The sequence below is a fragment of the Poecilia reticulata genome, chromosome 4 (assembly GCF_904066995.2).
Source record: "Poecilia reticulata chromosome 4, P_reticulata-male-v2, whole genome shotgun sequence".
Lineage (NCBI taxonomy): Eukaryota > Metazoa > Chordata > Actinopteri > Cyprinodontiformes > Poeciliidae > Poecilia > Poecilia reticulata.
Window position 1 is genome coordinate 4,105,395 of NC_088833.1, and position 13,979 is coordinate 4,119,373.

The 13,979-nt window shown below is 39.8% G+C and overlaps 1 protein-coding gene across 3 annotated transcripts in view; it reads right to left on the minus strand.

The window, feature by feature from the left end:
* LOC103463227 (contactin-associated protein-like 4) overlaps positions 1-13,979 on the minus strand; it is a 104,149-nt gene that overhangs the window by 51,126 nt on the left and 39,044 nt on the right. For all 3 annotated transcript variants that reach the window (XR_014087216.1, XM_081606035.1, XM_081606034.1), the window contains exons 5-8: positions 13,125-13,328; positions 5,940-6,115; positions 2,887-3,033; positions 13-280 (exon numbers count right to left, since the gene is read on the minus strand). Coding sequence is in view for 2 of the 3 variants with exons in the window: in XM_081606035.1 (XP_081462161.1) it covers positions 13-280; positions 2,887-3,033; positions 5,940-6,115; positions 13,125-13,328 (795 nt within the window). In the remaining variant the exon portion in view is untranslated. The remainder of the gene's footprint in view (positions 1-12; positions 281-2,886; positions 3,034-5,939; positions 6,116-13,124; positions 13,329-13,979) is intronic.

The window sequence follows — 13,979 nt, forward strand, 5'->3', positions numbered from 1 at the left end:
ATCCTGACTTACCGGTGCTGAGCTCCAGGAGAGAATTTCCCTCTTTACTGATCTGAAGGCGAAGCCTGGCTTCACTGACATACAGGAAGACTGAGCCTTCCTGCTGCTGGAGGTCAAAGGTCAGCAGCAGCCCTGCCTTGTTCCACGTCCTGAACTGCAGCGCTATGGAAACGACCCCTGACAGCCATGATGTCAGCACAGGCAGCTGGAGGAAGCTGTGAGAGCCGGTGAACGTCACGGCGACAAAAACCGGCTCGCTGCAAGAAAAGGTCGTGTTGCCCTGCAGAAGGAAGAGACGGAGAAACGACTGAAGCAGATGACAAACATAAATATTCATCAGCCGCAGCAGCGTAATCAGTCCGACTGCCTGTCACAGAGGTCTCATCCCGGAGAAGTGACACCTGTACCGCCATATTGATAACAGAGTCAATTAAAAACATAAAGGTTATGCACAAATCTCAGGAAGCATTCTGCCCCAAATCTCCATAAACTATTACAGAAACCAGAGAGTCATGCCTGAGGCACTTTGAACGCTTTAAAAAATAAACTTCAGAGTTCAAATCGTATCTAGAATAAGTCATAAACTTCTGCCTGTTTTGTTTCCTTCGCTTTGGGCTTCGACGATAATGAAGGAGAATATGATGAGATTAAAGACACTGATGATGATGATGATGATGATGATGATGATGATGATGATGATGATGATGGCTCTGACCGTTAGCATAAAAATGAAAGATGGCGCCAGACACGGTCAAGCTAGTCCAGAGTTTAAGATCGTGATTTCATGTAAAAAAAAAATACAACAGATCACAGTAAACCAGGGGGGTCCAAGCTGTGGCCCGAGGGCCGATTTTGGTCCTTGGATTCGTTTTTTGTGGCCCCCAACTTCAGCTCAAGAATATGTTTATTGAGCTTTTTATTAGGGTAAAATTATTACCAACATCATTTTATTACGATGAAAAACGTTAAAAAATTACATCTTTTTAGACTTTTGTAATAAGCAGAACCACATTTCATATTTTTTTAATATTGAAATTTTATTTAACTTATTAAACTAAGCAAACTATAACAAGCCTTTTGAAATCCTATTTGCATAACAGAATAAATTTGTTCAACTGATTCTAGAACAATTTGAAAACAAAATGCCTTTTTAAAAAAATATATCCATCCATCCATCCATCCATCCATCCATCCATCCATCCATCCATCCATCCATCCATCCATCCATCCATCCATCCATCCATCCATCCATCCATCCATCCATCCATCCATCCATCCATCCATCCATCCATCCATCCATCCATCTTCTTCCGCTTATCCGGGGTCGGGTCGCGGGGGCAGCAGCTTCAGAAGGGAGGCCCAGACTTCCCTCTCCAGCCACTTCTTCCAGCTCCTCCAGGAATCCCAAGGCGTTCCCAGGCCATAGAGAGACATCGTCCCTCCAGCGTGTCCTGGGTCTTCCCCGAGGCCTCCTCCCGGTGGGACGTGCCTGGAACACCTCACCAGGGAGGCGTCCAGGAGGCATCCTTACCAGATGCCCGAGCCTCAACTGGCTCCTTGATCACACAATAAATAGCTAAAAAGCATTGTCGTCCTACTACTTCCTGTTTTGTTCTTTGTCGTTTCCACCAGTAGTAACATCTGGTTGCAAAACGCACCATTTTTGGAAGCGGCTCTACTCTGAGTCCCTCCCAGATGACCGAGCTTCTCTCTCTAAGGGAGAGCCCAGCCACCCTGCGGAGGAAACCCATTTCGGCCGCTTGTACCCGTGATCTCGTTCTTTCGGTCATGACCCAAAGCTCATGACCATAGATGAGGGTGGGAACGTAGATCGACCGGTAAATCGAGAGCTTCGCGTTTTGGCTCAGCTCTCTCTTCACCACGACGGACCGGTACAGCGCCCGCTTCACTGCAGACGCTGCCCCAATCCGCCTGTCGATCTCCTGCTCCCTTCTTCCCTCATTCGTGAACAAGATCCCCAGATACTTAAACTCCTCCACTTGAGGCAGGACGACCCCCCTGACCCGGAGAAGGCACTCTACCCTTTTCCGGCTCAAGACCATGGCCTCGGATTTGGAGGCACTGAGCCTCATCCCGGCTGCTTCACACTCGGCTGCGAACCGCTCCAGTGAGAGCTGCAGATCACGTTCCGATGAAGCCAACAGGACCACATCATCCGCAAAAAGCAGAGATGCGATCCTAAGGCCTCCAAAACGGATCCCCTCAACACCTCGGCTGGTCTAGAGATTCTGTCCATAAAAGTAATGAACAGAATCGGTGACAAACGGCAGCCTTGGCGGACTCCAACTCTCACCGGAAACGAGCCCGACTTACTGCCAGCAATGTGGACCAGACTCCGACACCGGTCAGAAATACAATAAAATAATTTCAAACATCTGAATTAACAATGAATAATGTAAAATAATAAACTACTTTGATTGACTTTAGGTGTTTTTTTTTCTTTCTTGCACTAAACGTAGTGGATAAAAATGCTTGGAGATTTGTAATTTAAGTACAGATAAATCCATAACATAATTTTCTGAGCACAACATTTTGATACATAACATAACATAACATAACTCACATAATTTTCAGTTTACAGTCGCTTTAGCCTGGAAGATAATATAAAAGTGTAACAAATATTTTCACCCCTAAATATTTTCTGGTTGCTTTTAGGATTCAAATGTTTTTGATTATTACATTATTTAATTTGCAAAAATGTGCAATTTCATAGCTTTTGACTGAAATCTGAAATCAAAACACAGCATTTGTGTTAATTCCCGGGAGACTCAGGTCATTTGTAAACAGGAAATCATAATAAAGTATTATCATGGAGCCATCTGAACATGTAAACAGAGGATTAAACCGATGATAAAACCGACTCACCAGTGCAGCGACCTGCGGGCTGCCCTGCTTGGCCAGTCGGATCAGATTCAGATCGTTGTATAAAAGGTTTTCCATGCATCCGTGGAAGTTCCTGTTGGGCAGGATTGGAGTTTGGAGTCCGTGGCTCTGGACCGCTGCCACGCTGAGCTGCATTAAAAACTACAAAATGTCACTCAATTTTATAAAGCGAAACGTTTTTAAATGTTATGTAGGATATATTGAAGTCGAGCATTAGAAAAATATTGAGACAAACAAAAAATAAATACATTTCCCATCAATTCAGGTGGATTTTACCTGACGTATTTTCATCAGATGGACATTTTTGGTTTGATTTAGTTCCAACACAGCAAATATTTTACTGAAATAAACGTAATGCTATGACTCATGTTAGACATTAATGGTTAAAGACCAGTAATAAAAAGTCTTAAACTGTTTTTTCTTCTTTTTTGTTGCTGCTAAACCTGTCACAATAACACCATCCATTTTCCTGCACCCTTGTCCCTCAGTGGGGTCGGGAGGGTTGCTGGTGCCTCTCCAGCTAATGTGCCAGGCGAGAGGCGGGGTCACCCTGGACAGGTCGCAGGGCAACACAGAGACACACAGGACACACAACCATGCACACACACACACACACACACTCACACCTAGGGGCAATTTAGACAGACCAATTAACCTGACAGTCATGTTTTTGGACTGTGGGAGGAAACCAGAGTACCTGGAGAAAACCCACCATGCACAGGGAGAACATGGAGACTCCATGCAGAAAGACCGGGAATCGAACCCAGAACCTTCTTGCTGCAAGGCAACAGCTCTACCAACTGCACCACTGTGCAGCCTGTCACAATAACAAATTTCCCGAAATGACGAATTGACCCTGAAATTATTGCGATAAATGATGATATTGTCATTTTGAGACCACTTTCATTTCACTACTACAATAATAATGGAATATTAATGCATTATTATTCAAAGATAAAAATAAAATAACTTTAATTTCTACAGGATATTTAACAGTGGAACTAAAAAACATTTTAAATATCCAAAATAAAAAACAAAACTGAAACAGCTTTTCAAAAAAAATATTCAGGTTTGACAGGGAAAACAGGCAAAAGAGGCAGGTAGTGCAAACTGAGTATATTTTTCAAAATGGCCGCTCTTTAACAGTACCAAAAGGAGAATATCTCTGATGATTGTCGTACACATGGAAATTATTTTTAATTTATCATACAATTAACTGATTTATTGCTTCAAAGTGTCATTTTTTCTGCAAAATTAAACTTCCAGGTGCAACAAAAGTCTTAGTGTTTTTATGTGAGGCAGCAGTGGTTTGCTAATTGCAGAGTTGATTTTTTGACTTATTACAATTATTCTCCTGCTTTGCATGTGAATAAACGGAGTGGTGGCAGAACCACAGTTGGTTTCAGTCGCTCTGTGTCTGGATGTAATGAAGTCCTTGCAGGTTCTGCTTGTTTGAAGCGTCGGCTGCGGACGCCGGCAGGTGTTAATGGTGACCGTATACAAAATGCATAATGTAGGTGACGGGCAGGGGCAAATGTGACTGGCTATCAAACATAATGAAAACTGTGTTCCTATACTTTAACACCATCTGTGATGCAACGGCTGCTGCTTTTCCTGCTTCGTCCTCAATATGAAACCATCACTGACCTCTATTCTACGTTTACCAGGAACATCATTCAGAACATTTCTGTGACCCAAAGTCCAGTTTTAACACTCAGCTAAAAATATTCTCATTAATATTAATCAGCACTTACCGTTTTTCTTATTTTCATGTGCTGCTTGCATTAACATAATTAGGTTCTTATATAAATGATGCGACTTTAAGTAAATGTCACTTTTCTTTATCTGATGATGTTACATGAAGTTTAATCTCCAACTACTTTTGACCTTCGTGACTTAATGTTGTAATATTAAAACAGTTTAGTAAATTTACCATAAATGTTACTGAAATTAGCCAGTAATGTTTAATCTCACGTTACGTTATGCAGAAGCTCTGTCTGCACTAATGAATTTTTATTCACTTTGACATTTCTAACTTTTGGGAGATGATGTTTTTATACGGGTTATTAATAAGTCTGGTCACTGACACTGTTAATCAAATCTTAACATTTTTATTACAAAATAGTTCAAATTAGGGTTCAAAGATGATATAAATCCAAATGTGACTTGCAACACATTTACAGATTTACAAACAAAAAGCTGAAAAATAGGTAATTAAATTAAGGGATGATGAAAGCAAGAACTCAGGACAGTTTTCAAAAAACTGATGTGAAAGAAAATATTTGAAGGTTTTTAGCGTAAAAAGCTTTAAATTGTGTTGAATCTTTTGGTTTTGGATTGTTTTATTTCCTGTTGTGATTCTTGTTTACTGATTTATATATAAGAATTAATGTTTATTTAACACATTGCAGATGTTTATAAAAAGGTATTTCAGTTTAATTTGATGATTGACTGAATAAATAAAACAAATCAATCAACCAATCAACTAAGTTAATACATGTTTGATCACTTATTGAGTGTTAAACCTTTAGAAACTAGTAAAAAATTAGAAAAATAACTTCTATCATAATAAAACAGGAAACTGTATTTTTTTCTCTCTTTCTATTCATAAATGGACTGAATTTAAATGAACCTTTACTAATAATACTGAACTGTTTCTGCATCCGCCCTTAAACCCTCACAAATATCCAGATTTAAATTGATTCTTTGTTGACTCCAAGTATTTAAAATAAGGGTTTGATAATCTGAAGATAGTCCTAATTTCTTCACATTTAAAGCCATGTAAATTGGATTTCTTATACACCAGGGTTCATGGAAGAAACGACACGGTATGAAAGCTTTATAGTAGATGTTAAGTGAAGTTTTAAAACTCTCGATGTAAGTTTTATGGTGTTAAGAAACAAAGCAGCAAAAACACAAAGATTGGCAAATCAAAGCGTATTAAAGAGTCAGAGGATTGTCGTAAAAGCTTTTCTGTTTTGAAAAAAGCTCCGTGGCAGCATGAACTAACAAACTGTTTTAGTTTTGCGCCGTACCGTGTGAATGTGCCAGTGGCTGAGCTCGGCGGGGACGAGGACCTGCTGCGTGTTTCTATCCACCGTCAGGTTGAGGTGAGAGCCGAGCCGCTCCAGCTTCACGTGGTGCCAGTGCTGGTCATCCAGCAGACTCCCGAGAGAAACCAGAAGTTTGCCCCCAGAACCTGAACTCACATCTGCAAAGAAAAGGTTGTCAAGTTAAACTGAAGACTAACTGATGATACTGAGTCTGCAATCTGCAGTAAAAACTGTTTTTTAAAGTCCTTAAAATTCACATTTTAAACGTTTACACTTCCATTTGGGTTTCTACTGTTTTTTGTGTATATACAAGAAATAACAGACTAACAAAAAGCCAAAGAGGTATTGATCTACAAAATAAATAACTTCCTGAAAAGTTACTTATGAGTTACTTTTATTTCTGGCATTATCATATTTTCACTAGAAACTAGACCAGAATCTTCAGTTTGTGCTGCTGATATCTTCCTATCAGATATCAGCAGCAAGTTATCAGTTATTTTCCTATCGAGGGAAAATAACTGATATTCCTACTTTACTCTGTTCTCTGCTGCATTAAAGTGCCACACAGTGCAAGTTTGACTCCAGGCTCCTCTTAAACTCTTATATGCAGCTGTTTACAAAGAAAATTCCTGGAGGCTCCCAATAAATCACCGAAGACAAAGTGTAATAGAACAGGCAGTTGTGTCAGTAATGGCCACAGTCCATTGTCTTCTACTTTATTTGCTAACTAGCTCGGCTCAGGGAGAATCATTCCAGTATCGCTGCCTGGACGCCCTGCGGGACGCCCTGCGGGACGGTCTGGTTGCAGCTTTTGTTGCTTTGAATTGAGAATAAAAGTGACTTTTGTTGCCGTTATGCATTAATATTCAGGGGTTTTATTTCTTCAAAGCATAGCCAGGAACCGCAGCATGACCTTAATGTTGGGAAGGCAGAGAAGAAAGTCAATTACTTAACCAGCAGCTGGACCCACGCGCTGCTCTGATCCCATCCTAATTTAGTCAGCAATACTTACATCGGTCGTCAGAGGAGCAGGACGCGGTCGCTCCAAGTGCACTCACTGCTGCGCGTTGCAGCTTCCCAGAGACACATCACAATTGAACTTAATCATAGAGCAGCAGGACGCATTAAAGTCAGCTGGCATGTTGATGAATGCGAGGGGGAAATAAGGTGATTTTAAAAACGTGGACATAAATCTTAATGAGTGACTCAATTTTCTGCAACTGCTCAGTCACCCACAAGCTGGGAGGAAAGTCTCACCACTGTATTTATTTGTTTGTGTGCCTGTCTGCTAATTATAACTTGGTATTTGCTGTGTTTTCACTGAGCCATTAATTTATGCAAATTTGTGTTATGGACCAAAATATATCTTCTCCTGCTGAGTTTTGTGTTGTAGTTTTATGTGGCTCGGATGCACAGTCAGCCGTTATTAACCATCTTCAGCTACATTTTCCTCAGCTAGCTTGAGATGCACATGACAGCTGCAGGTCGCTCTACTTCCACTAAAAATGTCCACAAAACTCTGTTCATATTCCGCTAATGTTGGAAAAACACAATTGCAATGTTTCCATTAATCAAGAAATGCAATTATGGATAAGTTTGTTCATGCGATGAGTCATTAAAAAAAACCAAGGCACGCCATCACCCAAAGTGTTTTTCCATTGTAGTTTTTTGATACGGTCAAAAAAAAAAAAAACAACACCTCATCCTAAAGGCAACATTTTTTATTGAAAAATGTATTTTTTCAAAATAGTTGTGTTTCCATTAAAAATTATCTTCGTAATTCCAATCTGTGCAAATGTAAGGTAAATGTAAACACACCCTGTGGCTTCCTTTCCGTAACAGATGAACTCTAAACCTCATCAATATTCCACTAATGTCAACAAAACAATTACACAATTTGGTGTTTCCTTTAAATAAGAAACATGATTAAGATCACAAGTGAGTAAGTTTGTTCACGTGATAACTCATTAAAAAATGTGCCCTGCCATCATCCTCCAACCACTTCCTGTCGTCTTCTTCATGGTTTCCACCAGTAGTAACATCCTGTTGGTCATGTGACTCGTGTGAAAAAGGTTTAGGGTTTAGATATGGATATAAAAAAAACACCACATCATCCTAGTGCACAAACTTTATCGAAAACAAGTTTTTCCAGAATGGTTGTGTTTCCGATAATTGAATTTATTTCCAAAAATGTCAAGCTGCGCAGCGACACAGTCGATGGCAGCGCAGCTTGTGCTGAAGGGAGCAGAGCGACCAGCAGGATCAGGTTGGGAATGTGAAAGATAAGCAAGAGGAGCCTCAGAGAATATCTCACGCTCTCCTACGGAGATAATTCGCTTTAACCTCTGGGTATTATCTTCACTCTGTTAGTTTGATCTTCTCCTTTCTTCTTTAATCTTCTGTCATCTTTTCCTTTATTTCCCTCTCTTCTCTCCTCTGCCAACAGCTGACTGTGGAGGGGCCTGCTGTGGCTCAGAGTGAACGCTCGCAGCTATTAATCTAAATTACACAGTCTGCAAACTCCTGGGAGAGTCATAAGGTGGGAGGAAGTTTGGTGCAGCTGTGAGAAAGAGAAGAATTTCAAAGAGCATGCAATTTAAAAAGGGAAATCAGTGAAAGGAATGCAGAACGACTACGGGAAGGTCAAAAAAGTACAACTGTATGAGTTGTCTGTGGAATTGAAAGAGGCTTTTTGGCTGCTAAGCTAGTTGAGATTCTGATTCCACACCAAACTTTGTTTGATTTTCAGAAAAGTCTTTAAATTTCTCCAAATGTGGAGTCAGTCAGAATGAACATTCTCCCGCGCTTCCTATACCTATTTCAGTGTTTACCTATTCAGATATCAGATTGGCGATTCATAGAGTGGGAAAGGTTAATCGCTCAATATGTCTGGCAGGGGAAAAAGGCAAGAGTGAGATATAGTACGCTGCAGTTAAAGAAAGAGAAAGGTGGACTTGGTCTTCCTAACCTACAAGTTTATTACCTTGCAGCTCAATTAAGACCCGTGTTCTGCCTGTGCTCTTCATCTTACAATGCAAGGTGGAAAGATTTGGAAAGAGCAACAGTAGAAGGAATACCTTTAATATCAGTATTAATGGACAAGGACCTACAAGGGGGGCTGAATATACCACATGGGTCAATACTACACACCATGCTAGATTCTTGGAGTAAGATTGTTAAAATGTGTAAATTGGGTAACCAGATAAAAATACTCAGATGGTGTGCCTTTGATTCAGCTTTTAAACCAAACAAGATTGATGGGAGATTCAGAGGATGGATCCAAAAAGGACTAACCTCCTACTATACATTTACTGAGAAGGGTGTATTCCAGAGTTTTGAGGAACTTAAGAGTTCTAAAGGGTTGGAGAAGGATGACTTTTTTAGATATCTACAGGTTAGGTCCTATTTCAATCAAAATATATGTCACAATTGGGAAACGGCCAAACCAGGACTTCTTAGTGTGTTTATGTCCTTGTTGAAGTCAGGTTCATGCAAAAAACTCATTTCCATATTGTACAATGGTATTCTATTGTCTAAACAGGGTGACACAGACTACATAAGAACCAAGTGGGTAAAAGAAGGAAATCTATCAATCTCTACTGAAGTCTGGGAACAGATTAATAAATTACACTGGGTGACTTCAAGCTCCAATTCATGGCGGCTGTTCAGTTGGAAAAACTCTGTTCGATATTTTGTAACTCCAGTTCAGAAAAAACACCAGGGCAGCGGAGACACATGTTGGAGACTCTGTGGAAGTAATGGAGCAAATCATCACCACATCTTCTGGGGTTGTCCGGTGATTAAAGCTTTTTGGGAACAAATTTGTTCCCACATTAATAACATATTTACTGAAAGGATCCCATGTATGTGTGAATCCCTATATTTAGGAAACATTTCACTTGATAACTGGGCACTGGATGATAAAAAACTGCTTTTAGTTCTTCTGGTAGCAAGCAAAAAGACAATCACTAGAAAATGGCTAAAGCCCGAAGCACCCACAGTGGATGATTGGGTCAACATTGTACAGGACATTTACATTCTGGAGAAGTTATCCTTTTCTGTTCAAGGTCGAAGAGAAACTTTCTTCAAGATCTGGTCTAAATGGACAAACTATGTGAAATCAGTCATTCATGTGGACTAAAATCATCTATTATACGCAAATAATGTTGTGATGGGTATTGTACCTCAGTTCGGGATTATGGTAAATTTTATTCTCTTTACTGTGTTTTTCTTCTAACGAAAAGAAAATGAGACCTGACCCCTCTCTACCCCCCACTCACTCTGATGTTCTTTGTTATTATACAAAAATCCTGGATTGGCTTGTGATTTTTTTTTCTTTCTTTTTTCCCACCATTGTGGTGGACACTGGATTGTACAAAATAAATGTATCTTGCCTTTCCAAATAAAAAATTCAATTTAAAAAAAAAAAAAAAAAAAATTTCTCCAAATGTGTGAACAGAAATCTGACAGGCTTATTGTTTTCAGTAGGTACGTTTCCATTGGCCGTAGGAGGAAGTGGTTGTTTGGTTGTGTTAAAAGTAAAACACTTTTTTTTTTTTACATCATGAGTTGCATTAACCTGAACCTTCAGAGCCACATAAAGACACCTACAAAGTTGGCCTTCTGTCACCTGAAGAATATTTAAAGGACTAGAGGACTAATGTCTCTGAAAGGGAGAAACTCATCCATGCGTTTATGTTTAGCCGCATTAATTACTGAAACAGCGTCTTCACAGGTCTGGTTTAAAAAACTAATCCTCCAGCTGCAGCTGATCCAGAACGCCGCTGCTGGCGTTCTGACTAAAACCAGGAAGATGGAGAACATAACACCCGTTCCACTGAGAGAATAGACTTTAAAATACTGATGTTAGTTTACAACATCAACACACTAAACAACACATTAAAGACCTGCTGTTGTCATAGCAACTTTCCAGACCTCTCAGGTCTCTGGTTCTGGTTCTGCTCTGCATCCAGAACCAGAACCAAACATGGAGAAGCAGAATTCGGCTTCCATGCACCACAAATCTGGAACAAATTTCTAGAAAACTGCAAAACGGCCGAAACACTGCCAGTAAATGCGACCTGTATGTGTTCTGCAGTGTAAACGGGCAAACCAACTGAAAGTGTCCCGAATGCGCGCTAGAGGGCGCCATAGCGTCAGCGTTCTCAGTGTTCTGCAAACCGCCATAAAAAGAAGAAGAAGAGCTCAGTGTTTGCGGAAGTAAACATGGAGGCTAACGGTGGAGCTTAGCTTACATATTTGAAGTTGTTGTCCGGCCGGAGCAGCAAATTAACAACTTAATCCTCATATAGTCCGTCATGGTTGTTGTTTTTCCTCCCACTTGCGCGTATCAGGAGCAGAATAATGAGATTTGTTGAGAATCAGTGACGTTCAGTTGGGATGAATACAACCTGGACGTTATGGTCGCATTTGAATCGGATACGTATCGGATATGGGTCACATTCTGAAAAGAATCTGACCTGAGCTGTTCACACTGCCATAAAAAGATCGGATACAGGTCGCATTACGTCAGAAAAAAATCGGAATTGTGTCACTTCGGGCTGCAGTGTGAACGCAGCCACTGAGTGCCTTTTAATCCAGATTAAAAACCTACCGGGTTAGAGCTGCTCATAAAACACAAGAAATGAAACATTGATCAACATCTTGATGTGTAATGTAATGTTTCAATAGCTGATTTTTGTGTTTTTATGATGTAAAGCACTTTAAAATAAAGTTTGATTGGCTGATTGGTAGCAATTTCGTGCTACTAATTTCCCAAAAACCAAACTGTGTGATATTTTCTTCGAGCTGTGAGAGAGTTATGAATAAACACGCAGCATGGAGAGGTTACTGCCAAGACAGGAAGAAGCACAATTTCCCCCGAGTTTCTTCAAAATTGGATCAGCTCTAACTGAGATCAGATCTGACAAACCGCGTTCGGATAAAACTGCTTCCGACAGCTCGCCTCTTTTTATTTAAGGAACAAAACTCGCAGAAGGTATTAAATCCCATCTATGGATATGAGAACAGGGACGCTCTGCATAATTGCTGTTCAGTTTAGGCATTTAACTGACATTTGCTCAGTTATGAACAATGAATGAATAATGACTGAACAGAGACGGAGCGTCTGCAGACGAGAACGTCAAGATTATTTGATTTCAAATATTCAAAATGTGATCCGTCCTTCATCACGTCCTCAACAAAAACCTTGAATACTTGATTACAGTTTTCGCCCAAAGGGAAAAATCTCACAGTAAGTTGTTGCATTATTACATAATATAGGCAAAAGAACTGCATACTCTAAAACTTTACAGAATGATTACTGCAAAGCAAAGATCTTTCTTTTTTAAAGTAATTATATCACACAATACAGGTAATTAGACATTTTGGTTGCATGACTTAAAATCTGGCAGAGATAAAAAAATTTTTTTAATAATTACGGCAGCGTATTATGGTTGTTGTAAAAAAATAAACGAGGAAAAGATTTTGGCTAAAAAACGGACATTTTGAGATTAATCTAGAAATTCAAGGAATTCTAGAAAAACAAGGAAAATGTTTGATTTTTCAGAGATTTTTATGTTTTATTTCATAAGTTTTCATGTCTTTTCCTGCAAATTCTCAACTCATAACTTTAGACAAATCTGTGAGAATTTTTTTTCTCACAAATTTTCAACATTTCACCCACAGAAATTATTTTTAAAGGAAATTTCCTCCTAATTTTCATCCATCTATCATGGACCCTAATTCACAACAGGAGCCTAATTGATGCCAACGTTTGTTTTGAACTCAAAAGTCAAAATTTTGGAAAAACCCAAACAGAATTCAGGCCAAAGTCACTTTCATCAATATCCAAAATGCAACACATACAAAACAAAGGAAAAACTTCAGGACTGAAATGTTTAAATGCTCTTTAACAAACTGTCAGAAAACCTCAGAGATGCTGAAACACTGACTTCCTTTAAATGAAGGCCAAAAACCCACTTGGATTAACAATAACTGGAACGTTGACCAATATATCAGCTGTATTTTTAATGATGGCATCAGAACCTGTTCCAATGAGGAAACTAAAAAATCACCTGACAGGATGGGAAAAGGAAATAGTCACTCCTGAATGGTTTTAAACAGCAAAAGGCTGAGTGTAAGTGAATAAGCTGCTGAGGTCGGTACCTTGCTGGTGGTGGAGCAGCAGCTTTCCTCGCTCCAGCGCCAGGTTGAGGCTGTGGTCCCTCTGTCCCTTCGCGTGAAGCAGCGTTCCTGAATTCCTCAGGGTTTTAAACTTCAGAGAGATGCTCTCCCTCGCTGTCCAGCTCGTTCTGGCACTCAGTCTGTAGACAAGGCTGCTTTTCCCATCAAAACCCGCCACCTCAGAGGCTGCGAAACACAGCAAAGCAGCTGTAAAAGGTCTGATTCTTTACTATTTAAATCACATTAAATACAGCAAATGATGTGGATGGTAAGGCTTGATTCAAAAACACAAACAGGTGGTGCAACTTAATTTGCAAACGTTAATGTGAAACGATATTTTAATTGAAGAGTTCAATAAGGAAAAATAAAGAAGAGTTTCTACTTAAACACAACTAAACGTTTTCAGGAGTCACGCGCCAGTTGGTAGATATTTTCTGCCGCTCTTCCTCTGCTCCAGCCAAGCCCTTAAAACTTGTATGAGTCCTTCTGTGGACAGCTGACTTCAGCTCTTACCAAAGATTTCCAATAGAGCTCAGCAGCTTGATTTGTGCCAAATGTTTCCCTGGTTTAAGACCAAACAGCTTTTCCTTTGTTTCTGCTACACAGAAACATCCCGGTGCTTTTTAGGAGTCATCATTCCTCAAATTTATTATCAGGAACCTCAACCATGTTTTAGAGAGAAATATTCAAAGTAAAGATGCATTTTCCACACAATTCAAGAGAAACAAGACATCTTGGCACTTAAACTCCAAGCTGCAGACCAGTCTGTGTATTGGTGCATCAATGTGTGTGGAGTTGGAGTTGTGATATATCTGTAGCCCAATCAAACACTTCCCA